Raw genomic sequence first — 22,022 nt, 5'->3', positions numbered from 1 at the left:
CCAGTGTGAGGACTGAAAGAACCCTATGCTGATAGGTAGCGTTATGCAATTCCAGGAGAAGGCACTGTTCACGTGGAGTACATGGCAAATCGTACCTTTGATGTTCTATGACATATGTTTGTCTATGTTCTGCTTTCTTTTACTACTCAGTGAGCATCATGAGAGACATTTGTCTTAATCTATTGTCTGTTGCTAATAACACTACAGACTAAGTTGTAAAGAAAAGAGATTTATTTGACAGGTAGTTCATGCCAGCAGAATCCCAAGAAAGCAATAAAGCATCACATGGCAAGAGACAGGGAATAGGTGTGTCTTTGTGTGTGGCATGTATCTATGTGTGCATGTGTGTGTGTGTGTGTGTGTGTCTGTGTATATGTGTGCATATGTATGCGTGCATGTGTGTGTGTGTGTGCATGTGTGTGGGTGTGTGCTTTTCTTGCCTCTCCCTCATCTTAGAAAACCACAAGCATTCAATCATGGAGGATCTATATGACCTTATATGAATCTAATAACTTCCTTGCCTTATGTCCAAATACTTAATGTCTCATAGTAAGAATTAAATTTCAACATGAGTTCTTAGAGGAGGCAAAGCACATTGATGCTTTTGTGGTTTTTGAGGCAGAGTCTCGCTGTCTCTTCTAATCTGAATGCTTACTCCTCCCTTTTGGTAAGCACAACAGAGTGACTCAACTCGCTGGTTCTGTACTGGTCCTATAGCATCTTTGTAGATAGTGATCCAACACTTGTTGATCGTGTTGTGTTTATTAACAGTTCAGCTGTTCCATCCAGACTGAGAGCTACTGAAGGGTAGGAGCAGACTCTTTGTTAACTCTCAGTCATTATGTTCTAGTTTCAGTGGCTGGCATGCCAGTCAAGTCGAACTGCCTGAATGAAGGAAGGAAACACTTACCTGATGTCTCGAAAACTCAAACTACAAGTCCCTTCCAGTCCACTCGAGTATCGGGGTGCCTTGCCAGAGGAGTCTCCATACAACCGCAAGGACCTGCACAGGACTCCCCATGGGATCCTAAGACCTCTGGTGAGTGGAACCCAGCGTCTGCTCCAATCCAATCGTGCGGAACCTGAGACTGCATTAACTAGGGAAGCAGGCAACCCGGCCTGAGGTGGGGCACAAGTCCCTTCCGGTCCACTCGAGCACCAGGGTGCCTTGCCAGTGGAGTCTCCAGACACCCGCAAGGACCCACACAGGATTCCCCATGGGATCCTAAGACTTCTGGTGATTGGAACACAACTTCTGCCAGGAGGCAGGTTCGAACACCAGATATCTGGGCACCTTCCCTGCAAGAATAGAGCTTGCCTGCAGAGAATACTCTGACCACTGAAACTAAGGAGAGAGCCAGCCTCCAAGGTCTGATGATAGAGGCTAACAGAGTCACCTGAGGAAGAAGCTCTAACCAGAGACAACTATAACAGCTAGCTTCAGAGATTAACAGATGGCGAAAGGCCAACGTAAGAATACTACTAACAGAAATCAAGATCACTCACCATCATCAGAACGCAGCACTCCCACCCCACCTAGTCCTGGGCACCCCAACACAACCGAAAATCTAGACCCAGATTTAAAAGCATATCTCATGATGATGGTAGAGGACATCAAGAAGGACTTTCATAACTCACTTAAAGAAATACAGGAGAGCACTGCTAAAGAGTTACAGGTCCTTAAAGAAAAACAGGAAAACACAACCAAACTGGTAGAAGTCCTTAAAGAAAAACAGGAAAACACATCCAAACAGGTGATGGAAATGAACAAAACCATACTAGACCTAAAAAGGGAAGTAGACACAATAAAGAAAACCCAAAGTGAGACAACGTTGGAGATAGAAACCCTAGGAAAGAAATCTGGAATCATAGATGCAAGCATCAGCAACAGAATACAAGAGATGGAAGAGAGAATCTCAGGTGCAGAAGATTCCATAGAGAACATCGGCACAACAATCAAAGAAAACACAAAATGCAAAAGGATCCTAACTCAAAACATCCAGGAAATACAGGACACAATGAGAAGACCAACCCTACGGATAATAGGAGTTGATGAGAATGAAGATTTTCAACTTAAAGGGCCAGCAAATATCTTCAACAAAATAATAGAAGAAAACTTCCCAATCCTAAAGAAAGAGATGCCCATGATCATACAAGAAGCCTACAGAACTCCAAATAGACTGGACCAGAAAAGAAATTCCTCCCAACAAATAATAATCAGAACAACAAATGCACTAAATAAAGATAGAATATTAAAAGCAGTAAGGGAGAAAGGTCAGGTAACATATAAAGGCAGGCCTATCAGAATTACACCAGACTTTTCACCAGAGACTATGAAAGCCAGAAAAGCCTGGACAGATGTTATACAGACACTAAGAGAACACAAATGCCAGCCCAGGCTACTATACCCAGCCAAACTCTCAATTACCATAGATGGAGAAACCAAAGTATTCCATGACAAAACCAAATTCACACATTATCTTTCCATGAATCCAGCCCTTCAACAGATAATAACAGAAAAAAAAACAATACAAGGACAGAAATCACGCCCTAGAAAAAGCAAGAAAGTAATCCCTCAACGAACCAAAAAGAAGACTGCCACAAGAACAGAATGCCAACTCTAACAACAAAAATAAAAGGAAGCAACAATTACTTTTCCTTAATATCTCTTAATATCAATGGACTCAATTCCCCAATAAAAAGACATAGACTAACAGACTGGCTACACAAACAGGACCCAACATTCTGCTGCTTACAGGAAACCCATCTCAGGGAAAAAGACAGACACTACTTCAGAGTGAAAGGCTGGAAAACAATTTTCCAAGCAAATGGTCTGAAGAAACAAGCTGGAGTAGCCATTCTGATATCGAATAAAATCAACTTCAAACCCAAAGTTATCAAAAAAGACAAGGAGGGACACTTCATACTCATCAAAGGTAAAATCCTCCAAGAGGAACTCTCAATTCTGAATATCTATGCCCCAAATGCAAGGGCAGTCACATTCATTAAAGACACGTTAGTAAAGCTCAAAGCACACATTGCACCTCACACAATAATAGTGGGAGACTTCAACACACCACTTTCATCAATGGACAGATCGTGGAAACAGAAACTAAACAGGGACACAGTGAAACTAACAGAAGTTATGAAACAAATGGACTTAACAGATATCTACAGAACATTTTATCCTAAAACAAAAGGATATACCTTCTTCTCAGTACCTCACGGGACCTTTTCCAAAATTGACCATATAATTGGTCACAAAACATGCCTCAACAGATACAAAAATATTGAAATTGTCCCATGCATCCTATCAGATCACCATGGACTAAGGCTGATCTTCAATAACAACATAAATAATGGAAAGCCAACATTCACGTGGAAACTGAATAACACTCTTCTCAATGATACCTTGGTCGGGGATGGAATAAAGAAAGAAATTAAAGACTTTTTACAGTTTAATGAAAATGAAGCCACAACTTACCCAAACCTATGGGACACAATGAAAGCATTTCTAAGAGGGAAACTCATAGCTCTGAGTGCCTCCAAAGAGAAACTAGAGAGAGCACACACTAGCAGCTTGACAACACATCTAAAAGCTCTAGAAAACAAAGGAAGAAAATTCACCCAAGAGGAGTAGAAGGCAGGAAATAATCAAACTCAGGGGTGAAATCAACCAAGTGGAAACAAGAAGAACTATTCAAAGAATTAACCAAAGAGGAGTTGGTTCTTTGAGAAAATCAACAAGATAGATAAACCCTTAGCTAGACTCACTAGAGGGCACAGGGACAACATCCTAATTAACAAAATCAGAAATGAAAAGGGAGACATAACAACAGATCCTGAAGAAATCCAAAACACCATCAGATCCTTCTACAAAAGGCTATACTCAACAAAACTTGAAAACCTGGATGAAATGGACAAATTTCTGGACAGATACCAGGTACCAAAATTAAATCAGGATCAAGTTAACGAACTAAACAGTCCCATATCACCTAAAAAAATAGAAGCAGTCATTAATAGTCTCCCAGCCAAAAAAAGCCCAGGACCAGATGGGTTTAGTGCAGAGTTCTACCAGACCTTCAAAGAAGATCTAATTCCAGTTCTGCACAAACTTTTCCACAAAATAGAAGTAGAAGGAACTCTACCCAACTCATTCTATGAAGCCACAATTACTCTGATACCTAAACCACAGAAAGATCCAACACCCATTCATGATAAAAGTATTGGAAAGGTCAGGAATTCAAGGCCCATACCTAAACATGATAAAAGCAATCTACAGCAAACCAGTAGCCAACATCAAAATAAATGGTGAGAAGCTTGAAGCAATCCCACTAAAATCAGGGACTAGACAAGGCTGTCCACTCTCCCCATACCTATTCAACATTGTACTTGAAGTCCTAGCCAGAGCAATTCGAAAACAAAAGGAGATCAAGGGGATACAAATTGGAAAAGATTAAGTCAAAATACCACTTTTTGCAGATGATATGATAGTATATATAAGTGACCCTAAAAATTCCACCAGAGAACTCCTAAACCTGATAAACAGCTTCGGTGAAGTAGCTGGATATAAAATTAAACAAGTCAATGGCCTTTCTCTACACAAAGAATAAACAGGCTGAGAAAGAAATTAGGGAAACAACACCCTTCTCAATAGTCACAAATAATATAAAATATCTTGGCGTGACTCTAACTAAGGAAGTGAAAGGTCTCTATGATAAGAACTTCAAGTCTCTGAAGAAAGAAATTAAAGAAGATCTCAGAAGATGGAAAGATCTCCCATGCTCATGGATTGGCAGGATCAACATTGTAAAAATGGCTATCTTGCCAAAAGCAATCTACAGATTCAATGCAAACCCCATCAAAATTCCAACTCAATTCTTCATCGAATTAGAAAGGGTAATCTGCAAATTCATCTGGAATAACAAAAAACCTAGGATAGCAAAAACTCTTCTCAAGTATAAAAGAACTTCTGGTGGAATCACCATGCCTGACCTAAAGCTTTACTACAGAGCAATTGTGATAAAAACTGCATGGTACTGGTATAGTGACAGACAAGTAGACCAATGAAATAGAATTGAAGACCCAGAAATGAACCCACACACCTAAGGTCACTTGATCTTTGACAAGGGAGCTAAAACCATCCAGTGGAAGAAAGACAGCAAATGGTGCTGGCACAACTGGTTGTTATCATGTAGAAGAATGCGAATCGATCCATTCCTATCTCCTTGTACTTATGTCAAATATAAGTGGATCAAGGAACTTCACAAAAAAACAGAGACACTGAAACTTATAGAGGATAAAGTGGGGAAAAGCCTTGAAGATATGGGCACAGGGGAAAGATTCCTGAATAGAACAGCAATGGCTTGTGCTGTAAGATCGAGAATTGACAAACGGGACCTCATGAAACTGCAAAGCTTCTACAAGGCAAAAGACACCGTCAATAAGACAAAAAGACCACCAACAGATTGGGAAAGGATCTTTACCTATCGTAAATCAGATAGGGGACTAATATCCAATATATATAAAGAACTCAAGAAGGTGGACTCCAGAAAATCAAATAACCCCATTAAAAATGGGGCTCAGAACTGAACAAAGAATTCTCACCTGTGGAATACCAAATGGCAGAGAAGCACCTGAAAAAATGTTCAACATCCTTAATCATCAGGGAAATGCAAATCAAAACAACCCTGAGATTCCACCTCACACCAGTCAGTATGGCTAAGATCAAAAATTCAGGTGACAGCAGATGCTGGTGAGGATGTGGAGAAAGAGGAACACTCCTCCATTGTTGGTGGGATTGCAAGCTTGTACAAACACACTGGAAATCAGTCTGGCGGTTCCTTAGAAAATTGGACATAGTACTACCGGAGGATCCAGCAATACCTCTCTTGGGCATATATCTAGAAGATGTCCCAACCAGTAAGAAGGACACATGCTCCACTATGTTTATAGCAACCTTATTTATAATAGCTAGAAGCTGGAAAGAACCCAGATGCCCTTCAACAGAGGAATGGATACAGAAAATGTGGTACATTTACACAATGGAGTACTACTCAGCTATTAAAAAGAATGAATTTATGAAATTCCTAGGCAAATGGATGGACCTGGAGGGCATCATCCTGAGTGAGGTAACACAATCACAAAGGAACTCACACAATATGTATTCACTGATAAGTGGATATTAGCCCAAAACTTAGGATACCCAAGATATAAGATACAGTTTGCTAAACACATGAAACTCAAGAAGAATGAAGACTGAAGTGTGGACACTATGCCCCTCCTTAGAATTGGGAACAGAACACCCATGGAAGGAGTTACAGAGACAAAGTTTGGAGCTGTGACGAAAGGATGGACCATCTAGAGACTGCCATATCCAGAGATCAATCCCATGATCAGCATCCAAATGCTGACACCATTGCATTCACTAGTAAGATTTTGCTGAAAGGACCCAGATATAGCTGTCTCTTGTGAGACTATGCCTGGGCCTGGCAAACACAGAAGTGGATGCTCACAGTCAGCTAGTGAATGGATCACAGGGCCCCCAATGGAGGAGCTGGAGAAAGTACCCAAGGAGCTGAAGGGATCAGCAACCCTATGGGTGGAACAACATTATGAACTAACCAGTACCCCGGAGCTCTTGTCTCTAGCTGCATATGTATCAAAAGATGGCCTAGTCGGCCATCACTGGAAAGAGAGGCCCATTGGACATGCAAACTTTCTATGCCCCAGTACAGGGGAATGCCAGCTCCAAAAAAATGGGAATGGGTGGGTAGGGAAGTATGGGGGAGGGTATGGGGGACTTTTGGGATAGCATTGGAAATGTAATTGAGGAAAAGATGTAATAAAAATATTTAAAAAAAAAACTCAAACTATCAACCGTGTCCTTTGATAAATGTTAAGTACAGGGTCTTGAGAAATATTGCCACATTTCAAACCATTTATTTGGGTTCAGAACATTGCTTTTCTCAAATGTTCACCTACATTAGCAAAATAACCTATCAATTTATTTCCATGGAGCAAGTTCAGACTTCGCTCTCCTTAGTAATGATCTGTCAAAAAAATTATTAGTGTATCTTTGGTTATAGCAAATATAAACATCACTCAAAAACCTTTTGCAAAGCACTGAAGCCTATGTGTAAGGAGAAACATCCCCTAAGGGGCATGACAATGGGATTGGGAACTTGCTGGGCTCTGTGAGAGTGGAGGCGGGGCTCTTAGCAGATTTTGTTGATTTCCAATTCTTTGAATGTATTCCACTAGTTGGGGGATTAAAAGGTTTACTGTGGAGAGTGTTGGTTGTCAAACGACTGAGGAGTGATTCAATAATCCTGTGAAAGAGAGTTCAGGCAGCTTCTCCGACCCGTGAGTGTAGAAATAGTTGGTGCCTCAAAAGTAATTTTATCCTTTGTTATACTCACTTGGTTCCTCAATAGCAATCCTGCTGCCCTGGGAAGAAATGGCAGGTTTCATGAGCTTAATTTTCACACTGTTTGCATCTCTCTCTCTCTCTCTCTCTCTCTCTCTCTCTCTCTCTCTCTCTCTCTCTCTCTCTGTCTCTCAGCTTTTGCTTCCTACATTTTGACTTCCATTGTTATTTAGGAGGGTTGAGCCCTTTAATATTTGGCCCCATACTCTTTACCCTGATGACTTTCCTTGTTCTGAAGTCTTTTTTTTAAATAAAGATTTATTTATTTTATGTATATGAGTACACTCCTGCCGTCTTCAGACACCCCAGAAGAGGGCATCAGATCTCATTACGGATGGTTGTGAGCCACCATGTGGTTACTGGGAATTGAACTCAGGACCTCTGGAAGAGCAGTCAGTGCTCTTAACCACTGAGCCACCTCTCCAGCTCCTGAAGTCTGCTTTATCTGATGTTAATGTAGCCTCTCCATCTTTCATGGTATCATTGCATATCGTGAGCTGAACTGGGTACCTATAAATATTCATTTGTCAAGTGCCAATTCCCAGTTCTCTAGAATAGGACTGGATTGGAAATAGTGTCTTTAAAGAGGCAATTAAATTAAAATGATGTCACTAGGGTGGGTCCTAACTGATTGTGAACAGTGTATTACAAAAGGGAAATGTTTGGACAGATGTGAAGAGAGAAGGCAGTATGAAGATTTAGTGAGAAGAGAACCACCTGAGCACCAAGCCAAGAGGCTTGGCACACATCCCTTCTTCACAGCCTGTAGGAATAAATGATCGTGGAGCACCCTGATCTCAGACATACAGTCTCTAGAGTGTGAGAGACCCAGACTGGGGTACTTTGTTATGGCAGCCCTAGGGAACTAGAACAATGTGGAATTTCTTTTTCTATCCCAGTTACTTTAGGTATATCTGTCTTTAGACATAAAACGAGTTTCTTGTAGACAATGCATAGTTGAGTTAGATTGTTTATCTATTTTATGTTACACCTACAAAACCTGGCATAGCCATACAATTCATGCTGACAGTCATTAAGATCATTGGACCCTATTTCCAATCCAGTCCTATTCTAGAGAGCTGGGAGTTTGCACTTGACAAATGAATATTTAGAGGGAACCATTTCTGCTCACCATATGCAATGATACCATGAAAAGAAAGATGGAGGCGCTACATTAATGTAGATAAAGCAGACTTCAGAACAAGGAAAGTCATCAGGGAATGGAGCTTGGTACCAAATAATAAATGGCTCAACCCTCCAAGATAGCAGTCTTTAAGGTGGGTGCATCTAACTATTGATGTGTTTAATTTAACATCTACTGTGTCCATAAACGTTTATGTTCTTTGCACTTTTTCTTCATTTCTTTTTACTGCTTCTCCTTCTGTCTTTTCTGACACATGAATTATCCTTTTTTAAATTATATGTGATTGCCCTAGAGTATGATATATGTGCATATATAGCAAAATGTATGTATGTATGTATGTGTAAATATATTATAATTAACCTAACTAAATCCACTTCCAAATAACTTTGTACCACAGTGAAGATATTTTCTTTTTAATTTAAAAAAGATTACATGTATGAGTCTTTTTCCTGAATGTTTATTTGTGCATCACATGTGTATCTGGTGCTTTTGAAGGCCAGAAGGAGATCTCAGACACCCTGGAACTGGAATTACAGATGGTTGTGAGCTACTATGTGGGTGCTGGGAATCAAAACTAGGTCCTCTGAAAAAGCAGCCAGTGTTCGTAACCACTGAGCCATCTTTCTGGCCCTTGAAGACACCTTATAATAGAGTATTCCTCCTCTGTCTTAAAATACTGCATATTTTATATATTACATTATATGCTTCTCCATATCCTATAATTACGCAAGTATTGTTACCATTATTACTTTGAGCACAAAGCTGAAAGATTGAAAAGCATGGCAGGAACAATAAGACATACTGAACTGAAGTACTATAATGTAGAAAGTAATAATTGTCCGAAGAAGATCACATTGTAAAGTAGTCAGCTAGAAGAAGGAGGCACATTTAGAAACTCTAGCAATACAAGCAAATGGACATAGTCATATGAGTATGCAGAAAGGGAACTGCAATTGGTAACATGATACCAGAAGGTTATGCCCTAGATTGCAGAAAAGACTGATATAGAGAAAATGATGAGCATTTCAGTTTGAGTGGAACTGGGATGGAAAATAAAGGCTATAAAGCTGAGAAGGAGAGGGGTTTTACAGGGAAATTGGAGGATGCAAGATATTCTGCATCTAAGACAATGATCAAATGCTGCGCAGTGAATGAGACATGAGTAGAAAACACTGTGTCCCTGTTTGCATACAGCTGGAACTCTGTCTCTCCCATTATTTGGAGATTTCATTTAGATAACCTTCATATATGTGTGCTTTAGGAAGCCTACTACTTCTCAAATGGTCCTTAATTTTAACTTAAAGATGGTCTCTGCCCATCTTTCCTCTCTCATCCCCATCTTTCCTTTCCATCCTGACTTCATCATTCCAGCCTTTCCCATCTATTCACAAATATCTAATTATATTTCTCTTTCCTAACAAGATCTACCTGCATTCCCTAGTACCTTACTCTATACCTAACCTCTGTGGTTGTATGGATTGTAACTTGGTTATTATTGCTTAACAGCTAATGTCTACATAAGCTAATATAGACCATATTTGTCTTTCTGGGTCTGGAAAACCTCACCTAGGATGATTCTCTTCTAGTTCCATGTATTTACCTGCAAATTTTATGATATCATTTTTGTATAAAATGTCTGAGAAATACTCCATTTTGTAAATGTGCCACATTTTCTTTATCCATTTTTGTTGATGGATATCTAGGTTGTTCCCAGTTCCTGGCTATCATGAATAGAGGAGCAATGAACATGGTTGAGCAAGTGTCTCTGTGGTAGGATGAAGTGTCCTTCAGATATATGTTCAATAGTGATAGAGCTGAATCTTTAGGTGCAATGATTTCCATCTTCCTAAGGAAGTGCCACACTGATTTCCATAGTAGCTGTGTAAGTTAGCAATTTCATCATCAGTAGATGGGTGTTCCCCTCACTCCACATCCTTGCCATTATGAAGTCACTTTTTTATTGATCTTGGCCATTTTGATAGGTATAAAATGAAATTTTAAAGTAATTTTGATTTGCATTTACCTGATGGCTAAGGATATTGAACTTTTTTTGTTTCTTAGCCATTTGAATTTTCCTCTAATAAAGAGTTCTCGGTTTAGATTTGTACCTCATTTTAAAATTTGGTTGTTTCCTTGAGATCTCCGTTTTTGAGTTCTTTATATATTTTGGATATTACCCCTCTATCAGATGTGTAGTTGATTAAAAACAGCCTTTTCCCATTCGGTGGGCTGCTGCCATGCAGTGGTTTCTCAGTTTCATGAGCCCCATTTATCAATTGCTGATCTTATAGTATAATAACACTACTCTGTTCAAAACATCTTTTCTGTGCCAATGAGCTCAAGGCTGTTCCTCATTTTCTATACTATTAGCGTCAGTCTATCTGTCCTGATTGAGAGACATTTGGTCCATTTGGAGTTGAGTTTTGTGCAGGGTGTTCAGTATGGATCAAGTCTTCCTCATATAGATATCCAGTTTGACCAGTGTTATTTGTTGGAGATAATGTCTTTTTTTCCAGTGTGTGTTTCTGTTTCTTTATTAAAATTCAGGTGTCCGTAGATGTGTGGACTTGTGTCTGGGTCTTTAATTCAATTCCACTGATCAACAACTCTGCTAATATGATCCTGGTTTTATTACTATAGCTCTGTAATATAACTTGAAATCTGGAATGGTGAGACCTCCCACAGTTCTATTTTCCAGGAATGTATTAGCTATCCAGTTTTTTGTTTGTTTGTTGTTTTTGGTGCTTCCATATGAATCTGAGAATTGTCTTTTCAGATCTGTGGAGATTGTGTTGGAATTTTAACTGGGATTGCATTGAATCTGTAAATTGCTTTTGATCTTCTGATAGAATGGCAATTTTTACTATGTTAGTCCTACCAATCTGTGAGCATGGAAGATCTTTTGATATCTTCAATTTCTTTTTTCAGTAACTTGAAGTTTTTGTCATACATGTATTTCACTTGCTTGTTAGAGTTACTCCAAGATATTTACATTATTGAGACCATTGTGAAAGGTTTTGTTTCACTGATTTTTCAGTCCATCTGTCATTTATATATTGAAAGGCTACTGAATTTTGTGACTTGATTTTGTATCCAGTTACTTTGCTAAGAATGTTTATCAGTTATAGGAATTTCCTGGTGGAATTTCCAGGGTTACTTATGCAGACTACCATATCATCTGCAAAGATATTTAGACTTCTTCCATTCCAACTTGTATCCCCTTGCTCTTCTTCATTTGCCTTATTGCACTAGCTAAGACTTGAAGCACTATATTGAGTAGGTGTGGAGATAGTGGAAAATCTGGACTTGTTCCTGATTTTAGTAGAAATGCTTTGAATTTCTGTCCATTTAAGTTGATGCTGGCTATGGGCTTGCTATAAACTCCCTTTATTTTATTGAGGTATGTCTCTTGTATCCCTGATCTCTCCAGGACTTTTATCATGAAGGGATGCTGAATTTTGTCAATGGCCTTTTCTGCATCTAATGAGGTGATCCTGCATTTTTTGTCTTTGAGATTGTTGATACTTGACACTCCTTTTAAGTCTCTCCTCCCCAAACCCAACCTCTCTGGGGCTACTCTGCTCTTTTTATAGCTCCTCTATCTTCTCATAGATACAATCACACATTTTTCTCAGTGTTCACTCTCCTGCTACATTTCTAACCTTGTGATTATCATTTAGAAGAGCCATCTCTTTAACCACCTTGAAGTTGTTTGAGTTCATATCTACAGGCTTTACATGAAAGCAATCATCTTACCAGGTAATAATTTCTTTTTTGGTTTCTTTCCAAGATGTATGCTACTTACTGTTTTATTTTCTTTGGATCTACTGGGTTAAGTTAAGATATCAAGAAAACTTTGTCTCGTGGCAGCAGATCTTATTATCCTAATAACTTTATGGCGTAAGGCAAGAGCACAGAGAATGGTCACACCCCTTATGTCTAAATAGTGAAAGATCCAATTAAGTATTCTAGATTGTAAGTGAGGCTAGCCAAACTGTTAGATTAAATATCATTATCTTTCTACATGACACACCTAAGTTACAGCAAACATCATACAACCTCCTGGAAGGCCAAAGTCAATTTTAGAGTGCCACAGCTCCCTGTTGTACTTTTTCAAAAATTAACACTAGTTATCTTTACTTCAAAAGGTCTTGCTTAATGGATTCGTTTTGTGTGTGTGTGTGTGTGTGTGTGTGTGTGTGTGTGTGTGTGTGAGAGAGAGAGAGAGAGAGAGAGAGAGAGCATCATCTCAGTGAGCCTGGAGATTACCAATTCAACAAGACCTGCTGGGCAGCAAGCTAATGGATCCTTTTGTCTATTTAGAAGGTATTAGGATAATAAACATATACCACATCTAATGAGGTATATGTTTTTTATGTGGGTGCTGGGTGTCCAAACTCGGGTCTTCATTGTGAAGCAGGCACTTTACCAATCAAATGATTCCCTATTGCTTGTTTAACTGACTTTGGCAATATATACATACACACACACACACACACACATATATATGTGTATGTATATAAATATACATATATATATATATATATGTACTTTACCAATTAACTGATTCCCTATTGCTTGTTTAACTGACTCTGGCAATATATATATCTATACATATCTATATATATATATCCATCCTATGGTATTACCCAATACCTTTATTTTTCTCCTTGGGATGAAAATTTGATAGATATACCTCAATCTATGAACTAAGGGTACCATAAACACTAACATCCAGTATACCCCAAAGAAAATTCAAATAGCTTAATTAATAATGAGCTTTATTTTTAAAATTGCCTTTCTTAAGCCCCTAATCTGTGGGCTAAAATTCTCCCTCTACTTCCTTTCTACCTGCAGATCTTAAGAACTGAGTTTTCTTAGAGCTAACAGGAAATGTTCTTAAGACTGTTGAAAATTACATCATCAGAAGATCCATTTCAAGCAAAGACCTGAATAGTCATATATGTATTTTAGTTGGCTAGGTCTTGAGGTCAGGACATTCAGAGAGGAGAGCCAATGACCTGCACACACTTCAAAGCTTGTTCTTGCAGCAGCTGGTCCAACTGGAACAACTTGAGAAGGAAATTAGGAAAACCAGCTGTGAGTACAGCGCTGTCACAAACGGGCTGAACTGGAGTGAGTCACTTCTGATCTGTGCTAAGCCTCAAAGTGACCAGCTATCATTTTAATAAGGACAGACGCCCAAATCACCGCAGCAGGCTCTGGACAAAAAAGTTCATGCCTGCTTTCATTTGTGCCTGTGGCTATTCAGATGCTCCTAGCCTGTCACTCAGGGGCTCTGGGAGGCGGGGCGGGGAGGGGAAGGATGGCACTGGTTTCCGAGCTTCAGTTTTTACACACCTAACGAGCTAGGGGCACAAGGCCGTCCTCGCCAACAAAATTCAAGGAACACAATGTGCAGGAAAACTGTAACATGTAGAAGATTATCCAAATGTAAATTGTCTTAGATACAGTACACAAGACGACCCATAAAACACTTGGAATTGTTCTGGTTGGCACACTATATTACCTCCACGCCCACTGGCCCGGCAGGGGGCGGGGCCACATATCCCGCCCCTGGAGACGTCCCGCCCCTCTCGCGTCTGCGCAGTGTGTATCGACGGCCTCGAGCGCCTAGGCGGGAGGTAAGGGGCTGCCGGGCTGCCGCCACGGGGTCGCTGGGCTGCGATGTGTCACCGCGGGCCGGGCTGTGGACTCAAGGGAGCGGCGCCGGTCACCAAGCCCGGCCTCGGGTCAGTGTGAGCGCCGGGGCCGCGACCAGAAGTGGCCAAGCCTCCCTGTTTTCAGTTTTGGAGTAGCTGTCCCTGCGGGAGCGGGGAGGCCGAGGCCCCATGGCGCTATGCCCTCCCGGGTCGCTGTAAAGAGCTGCTTCGGGCCCTGGGTCGCCGGACCAACCGCGCCGCTGGGGTCGTTGGTGTGGCCCGGGTGCGTCCTGGTGACTCCGTGAGGGACGACGCGACGCTGGTGCCCAAGCAGGACGCGGAGAGGCCGCAGCTGCGGGGACCGAGCCAGCACTTACTCTCCTTGTACCACCCACATGCCCAAGGGGATGCATTTCCTTGGGAGATAGTGTTATCAGCAGTTTGGGGCCTTTTTCCTGGAAAGGGGCTCTTTCACTTTTAAATAACTCTCGAGTAATTACTCACCTTTGGGTACTTTTTCTTCTCGTGGAACCCTAGTATCATGGTACCCATATCATCTTAGTTGCAAGTACCAAGAGATTAAGTTTGTAAAAAGCACTTGACACCTCTCACTGCAAATGTGTGTGCTTGGAAAATGACTGCAGGCCTGTCTTCTAAACGTTCTTTCATCCACGAAACAGCAATTCTTACACATGTACAACCACCAGACAAAAACTTTGGAGTCATTTACAATTATTGAAAAGTTGCAGACGTTGCTGGAGGCCTTGGTGGCCCATGCCTTTAATCCCAGCATTAGGAGGCAGAGGCAGGAGGATCTCTTGACTTCAAGGCTAGCTTAGTCTACAGACTGAATTCCAGGACAGCCCTACACAGAGAAACCCTGTCTTGGAAAAACAAAAAAGAGAGAAAGAAAACTCGTACAAGTAGTACAGAACACTACAGCGCCCTTGTGTTAGTATTTTACATACCATCCGTACTACAGTCACAGAGAGCAAGAGATTACTATTGGGTTAACTGGGTCTCTTGGGATTCCATTCTTTTTATTAGAGTCCCTTCTGTATTCTACAATGGTATCTAGTAAGCAGCCTTACTCTTGATGGATGGGCCTGGCACCATTACCTTTTCCAATCTGTAGCAGTATCATGACTTTGTGTGCTTTTGAAGAGTCAGGAATGTTGGTAGTGCTGTTCAAGTAGGAGTTTGTCTGTAGTTAGTTGGGACTAGATTGTGTTGCATTTCTGTTAATACCACAAGGTATAAGTACCCTTTTCAGTTTATGCCTCCATGGACCCTCCAGATGGCATCTACTGCTTGTGTGTTGACACAATCACGATGACTTAGTTAAATTTGGTATCTGGGGGATTCTCCATAGCAATTAGTAGTCCAGTTAGTCCCCAAGTACTATTTATTACTTTGATACTGTAACAGCCCTCAATTTCCCTCCTTTATTGACTTCTTCTCTAAGGAGGCACTTTCCATCTGGTTTCTTTATCTGTATTCACTATTTTGTGTCAACATAAACTCCTGTGATTGCTGATTACTGATGACCCACGCCTTTAATCCCAGCACTCAAAAGGCAGAGGCAGGTGGTTCTCTGAGTTCAAGGCCAGCCTGATCTACAGAGTGAGTTCCAGGACAGCCAAGGCTACACAGAGAAAGCCTGTCTTGGAAAAATCAAAAACCGAAATCTCATATGATTATTTTGCTGTTATTATGTACTTAATATATCACATTGTTCTCACTTTGGCCATTAGAAGGTTTTGTGTTGTCCTTATTATTTTCTGTACCTCTGTGACTTCTGCACCAGTTCTGGAATCAACCTCGTCTCTAAGGACTCCTGGTCTCCTTCGCTCTCCTGCAGCTTGCTGCCCTCTCTCTTGTCTTTCAGAATGGGATTAGACACTAACACCTGTGGTCTAAGGGTGCTCACTGCTACTAGGGTGCCATTACACTCAGAGCCTCACCAAAGACAGCAGTACATGCATATATACATCCATGTATGCAAGATGAACATTTATCTCTGTATCTATTTATAGATTGTTAAGAAATCAAAGTGCAGACTGGTACCTCTGTTTTTTTACACTACCAGGATCATCCTGGTATTGGCTCCTGCTTGTTCTCTAACAGTGAGAACTGACTCATTTTCTGGGAAATGTTTCCCTATCTGTTCAGTCCTGGTATATGCAGAAATTCATTCCAGGATATCTGAAATATACTACCCAGAGAAACACACAGCACAGCTGTCTCACCTTCAACCTTACACTGATCAGCAAAACTACCATGTCCTCTTCTCTACTTGCCTTCTTGCCCATGGTAATGCAGTCTTGTTTCTCCTCTATCTTGGTGGTTTTAAAGTTGCATGCAGTAGCAGTTACTCTTGGATGTGTATAGGTCCATGGGTTTTGACAAGTGCAGATATAACAACACCATGATAATAAATCTTATCACAAATATTTTGTGCTTTTTAAAAAATCATTAAAATATAATAGCTTCACAGAAGTTTGAGAATCTAGGAATTTTGTATATTTTTGGACTTTTTACAGGTGTCAGCTCTTTATCCCTTTAAACCTAAGTGTTTTAATCATGTAACACGGTCTGACCTTATGACTAAAAAATAAAAAAATGATTTCAGTCAGTATTCCAATACACTTCTATACCATGTTTTGACATTGACCTGGGATCCTCCTGTAACAGATAGCGAATGTGAGCTATTTTATCATTTGATGGCATGGTAGATGACATTTTGTTATGGTAACAGTATGCCTGCAATAATTTGAATATTATGCTGTCAGATATATAATTTCATATTATAATTCTGTAAACAATAGGAAATGATAGAAAGAAATCTAATTCTAGCTAGAAGTGGACTGTGAACTAGAAAAATCTCCTAGGACACCATTTTTCCCTCACTAATTGGTTAATCTTTAGTTAGACTATGGAGGGGTGCTTCTGGTAGAATGTAAACAGGAAGAACCTTTAATGGCTTATTTGGCAATGAGCATATTTTTAAAATTTAAAGTTTATCTGCTTAATATTCTATTTTTAGCTGCCTAAGTAGTCACAGGAGGTAATATGGATTTATGTATGAGGAAGGTAATCAGAATGTAGTTTATAGTAGTAGGAAGTCAGGGTCATCTTAAATAGCTCACAATGGATGATTAGATTATGGAGCACACACAGTGTAATACTATGCTACTATGTAATAAAAAGGTTTACATGGTAACATTTTTTTGTATACTTGGTCACGTTATTCAAAATAAACCCAGTCAGTCAGTTAGTCAATCCAGCAATAGGTTATTATTTTCATTCCATCCTTTTATTTTCTTCATTGTTATAATATTTTTTTTTTCGTAATCCTTAGCACTGTTTTGTGTTTTGAAGGGGAGAAAGGTGAATTCAGTGAATGTTTAGTGACCACATTACCTACCAGATACAAGATGCCTTAACAGACTCTGGGCATCCTGGGGAGTACCAAAAAGAAATGTGCGTGTTCTCTCTCTCTCTCTCTCTCTCTCTCTCTCTCTCTCTCTCTCTCTCTCACACACACACACACACACACACACCCTTTTCCTCTGTCTCTGTCTCTCCCTTCTAGCTTGCTTTCTCTCCCCCTTCCTCCCTTTCTCCCCTCCCTCTCCTTTTAGTAGTTCTTTTAATGAGGAGTTTGTTAAACTGAGCCTTGCATGCCTGAAAATAATTATTTTGACTTCAGTACAGATGATAACTTGCCTAGGTATGCACCGGCTCCGGAGTACTTTGAAGATGTTCCTATCTTTTGATATATTGCTTTGATGAAAAGTTGGCTGCTTTTGTTGTTTTAATTTATCTGTTATCTCTGGTTTGCTCTTTAAGATCTTTTTCTTTGTCCTTGATGCTCTGAGTTTCCTATCATGTGCTTAGGTAAGTTTGTTTTTATTTATGCTAGCAGGATTTATGCATTTTTAAAACTTGACTTCTGCCTTTACTTCTCAGCATAATTCCTTTAAATACTTTCTTTGGGCTGTTTTTTTGTATCCGTTTCTATTTGCTACAGAGCTTGTGAATTTATGTCCTTTATCTTCTCGTTTATGGTCTTCATCTTGTCATCGTCCGAGTTCTGAGTCCTCTCTCCAGCTAGCCGTGATTTCTTATTTATTTTATCTTTTGAGGTTTTCAGTTTAGAAAGTTTTAATTTCTCTCATGTACCAATTGGACTGTTAACTCTTTTGTAGCATTATTTTAATTTAAAAAAGAGCCCACTCCTCTATGTCCTTTTGAAAATTTTATTCCTTTATTTATGTCTTTGTAGATTTAGGAATAGACATTTCTTTCTGGATCACTTTCTCATCTCTGTATCTGCCTGTTGTTATTTTCTGCTGTGGTCTGGGCCTATTTCTTTTGATACTGTACTTCTATCCATGTGTCTCTAGTTTTTGTCTGCTCTCTGGTTCAGTTTTAACCCTGATCTTGGTGCCTGGAAATTTTCCCTGAGAGCTTGTGTTAGGCATAAGAATCAAGTTGTTTGCTGGGCAGTGGTGGCGCATGCCTTTAATCCCAGCACTAGGGAGGCAGAGGCAGGTGGATTTCTGAGTTAGAGGCCAGTCTGGTCTACAGAGTGAGTTCCAGGACAGCAGGGATATACAGAGAAACCCTGTCTTGAAAAACAAAAACAAAAAAAAAAACAAAACAAAACAAAAAAAATCAAGTTCTTAGCCAATGGGTAATGGAAGCAGCTTTAACTATAGCCATTGTTTGAAGATTTTCAACTGAAAGAAAGAAAATCAGTGCATTATTTAAAGCAGCTCTTGATGTTTGGGGACATTAGGTCTCTTTGAGAATCTGAAAACAATGAATCCTAAAGAGTCAGGGTCTCACAGAGTCTATGTGTAAAAGTGTATCTTTACAAGGCCTGGGTAAGAAGCCATAATCCAACAGAATTACATGTTCAATATGACTATGGGCTAAGGGGGTGACATCAGGCATGATATAATTTGATGGTATTCAAGCTTGGTTAAGCAGGGAAGCACATATTTATATAAGATCTGTTACAAGTACAAACTTATAAAATTGCTGTAAGTAAATGTCTCTAGTTAATGCCAGTGTGGGGTTTTAGAGCATGCTCACTTCCAGCTCCCACCTCTCCTGTCCTGTTCCCAGAGGCATATGCTAGGACTTTCAGTATGGCCATAGAATCTCTGTGACCCAGAATAATGTCTTCATACTTATATGTCTGAAGAGAATCTAGTTCTTTAATTTTTTAAGTATATGTATGTCATGCATGTGCTATGGTGTGCATGTGGAGGTCAGAGGAAGGCTTGTGGGAATCAGTTCTCTCCCACGTCAGTCTCAGGCTGTGTCTTGGCAGCAAGCGCCTTTACCCACTGAGCCATCTCCTGGCCTTGTAAATACAGTTCTTACTGGAGTTCTGTTGCTGGTTACTTAGTAGATCACTTTGTCTAAGAAGAGGAGATAAGGGCCTTCCGTGAGAGGAGTTCTGTATTGTGAAATGTGCTTGAAGTATATAATTACACAATTACGTTATGATGACATTGGAAGTGGAGTTTGATACAAGCAGAAATGTTAAGAGGGAATTAGGGAATTTTTTCCTTGCAGGTTTGCTATTTGGCAGTTTTTAAAAAGATGGTTGTTCTGTGCCCAAACATATCAGGAAGCCATCCTCTTTTTTTTTTTTTAAAGAAAGAGAGCATGGCTTATTGAATTGTCTCCTGTCGTTTTTTTGTTTGTTTGTTTGTTTTGTTTTGGGTTTTTTTGTTTGTTTTTTTGGTTTTTCGAGACAGGGTCTCTCTGTGTAGTCCTGGCTGTCCTGGAACTCACTCTGTAGACCAGGCTGGCTTTGAACTCAGAAGTCTGCCTGCCTCTGCCTCCCAAGTGCTGGGATTAAAGGCGTGCACCACCACGCCCGGCTGCCATCCTCATTTTTATTACACATACTGCACATTATAAAAGACCTCAGGAAACAGCCACAAAATGTAGAGGAGATGCTGCAGAATGAGGAGGTCATTGACAGCTTTATTTTACTCTGTTCATTTTCGTATTTTCTTTAAATTTTTAATTGTATTTTAGTTGCGCGCGCGCGCGCGCGCGTGTGTGTGTGTGTGTGTGTGTGTGTGTGTGTGTGTGTATGTGTGTGTGTGAATAAGTTCTTTCCTTCTACCATGTGGGTCCCAGATATTAAACTCAGGTCTTCAGGCTTGGTGGTAAGCTCTTTTGCCCACTGAGCCATCTTGTGGGCTCTCATTTATACACATTTTCTGAACATTCTAGAGTAAGCTTGAAAGGTAGAGGCAGGAGCATTGGGCTTCCCAGGCCAGGCTAGAGTTACATAGGTCCATCCTGCCTGTGCTGTAAAAATGAACACTATTTGAAAAGTATTCAGGAATGACTAGATACAGTTTTCATGAAGGAGAATATTTTAATATCTATCATTTCATAGAGAAACAAAGTTATTCAAGTTCAGTTTTGGGTTTATATGTATTTAGAGTAAAGTATAATTGCATATTTTTTGCCTTTTATGTTTTAAAATTTTATTTTATGTGTATGAGTGTCTGTCTATGAGTATGTCTATGCACTATATGTGCAGTGCCAGAAAGGGCCAGAAAATGGTGTCAGACGCCCTGGAACTGGAGTTACTGATGGTTGCAAGTCATCATGTGGGTGCTGGGAGCCAAACCTAGTTCCTCTGGAAGAGCAGCCCGTGCTCTTACCCTCTCCAGCCTTGTATGTGGTTACTTTGAAAAAGAACGGAATCTGTTGTAAAGCGTTCTTCAATGTTCCCCTTTAGGTGTTTCTGTTTGAGGGAAGAGAGCTGCTGCAAGAGGAAGTAGCAACTCATCAGGCTTCAGGATGTCTGAAGATGAGGAAAAGGTGAAGTTACGCAGGCTTGAGCCAGCCATACAGAAATTCACTAAGATCGTGATCCCAACAGACCTGGAGAGGCTAAGAAAACACCAGATAAACATTGAGAAGGTGAGTGTTTCATTTCTATCACAGAAGCAGGTACCCGTGTGGGTTCTTCCTTGCCGTCTGTGTTTCAGCTGCAAGGAGAGTCTGAGGCTTTCTGAGACATCTCCACCCAGCACTACTTTTCAACTGGTCTTCAAGTTCTACAATTGTAATTCTCAAATATTCCTTTTATTATGTTGAGGAAGGGAGATGGGAGTAGAGTTTATTATGCCTTTTTAATTTATATGTGGAGGTCTTAGATAGTAATTAAATCACACTGTTTGATGGTGCCCCATAGTGTGAAGGTGGGGTGCTGTGACTAATGGACCTGCCTTAATCTCGTTCACCCCATGGCTAGTGTTTTGAACTTGTGCCTATCAAGAACTTCTATCCTCTTCAGGTGCACATGTAAACGATGTAAACAATTGTGTGATGTGAGGGAATTTCCTTTCTTCACTGCTTCTCTTTGACAAAGGATCCAAATTGAGAAGTTCTGCCAAGGTAGATGAGCTGCTCAGAGGCCCTGCCCTGGCCAGGGTGTGATGTGGGCCTGTGATGTTTACCGAAGCCTCGGGTTTACTGAGAACTGAGCTTTGACTTGGAAAGGTGGGTTGTCATCTGCTTTCAGCACTGAGCTGTGTGTACCTCTACTTCTTTATTTTTATTTTTATTTTAGGGTTAGAGTGGATCGTGTGGTTATTAAGCCTTTCAGTATTAGCTGTATTTACTAAAAATACCAAAGTTTTTCTTCTACTGGTTTTTCTAGTATTTAAGTGTTTTTAAAAAACACAAAAATTAATTTCTAAGATGTCTACAATGAAACTTTCTCTGGGAGTATTTTCTA

The 22,022-nt window shown here is 40.1% G+C and overlaps 1 protein-coding gene across 2 annotated transcripts in view; it reads left to right on the top strand.

The window, feature by feature from the left end:
* The first annotated feature begins 14,174 nt into the window (after nt 1-14,174).
* The window catches only part of Stx17 (syntaxin 17), a 50,779-nt gene continuing 42,931 nt past the window's right edge, over nt 14,175-22,022 (top strand). The window contains exons 1-2 of one of the 2 annotated variants that reach the window (XM_021160570.2): nt 14,175-14,218; nt 21,018-21,202. In XM_021160570.2, coding sequence (XP_021016229.1) covers nt 21,080-21,202 — 123 coding nt within the window. In that variant the 5' untranslated portion in view covers nt 14,175-14,218; nt 21,018-21,079. Of the gene's footprint in view, nt 14,327-21,017; nt 21,203-22,022 lie in introns of both variants that reach the window. The other variant, XM_021160571.3, reaches the window with a different exon arrangement.

The sequence above is a fragment of the Mus caroli genome, unplaced genomic scaffold (assembly GCF_978045245.1).
Source record: "Mus caroli unplaced genomic scaffold, Mus_caroli_1 scaffold_6, whole genome shotgun sequence".
Classification (NCBI taxonomy): domain Eukaryota; kingdom Metazoa; phylum Chordata; class Mammalia; order Rodentia; family Muridae; genus Mus; species Mus caroli.
Note: the sequence above shows the minus strand (reverse complement) of the source record. Positions and strands in the feature narration are given on the sequence as shown.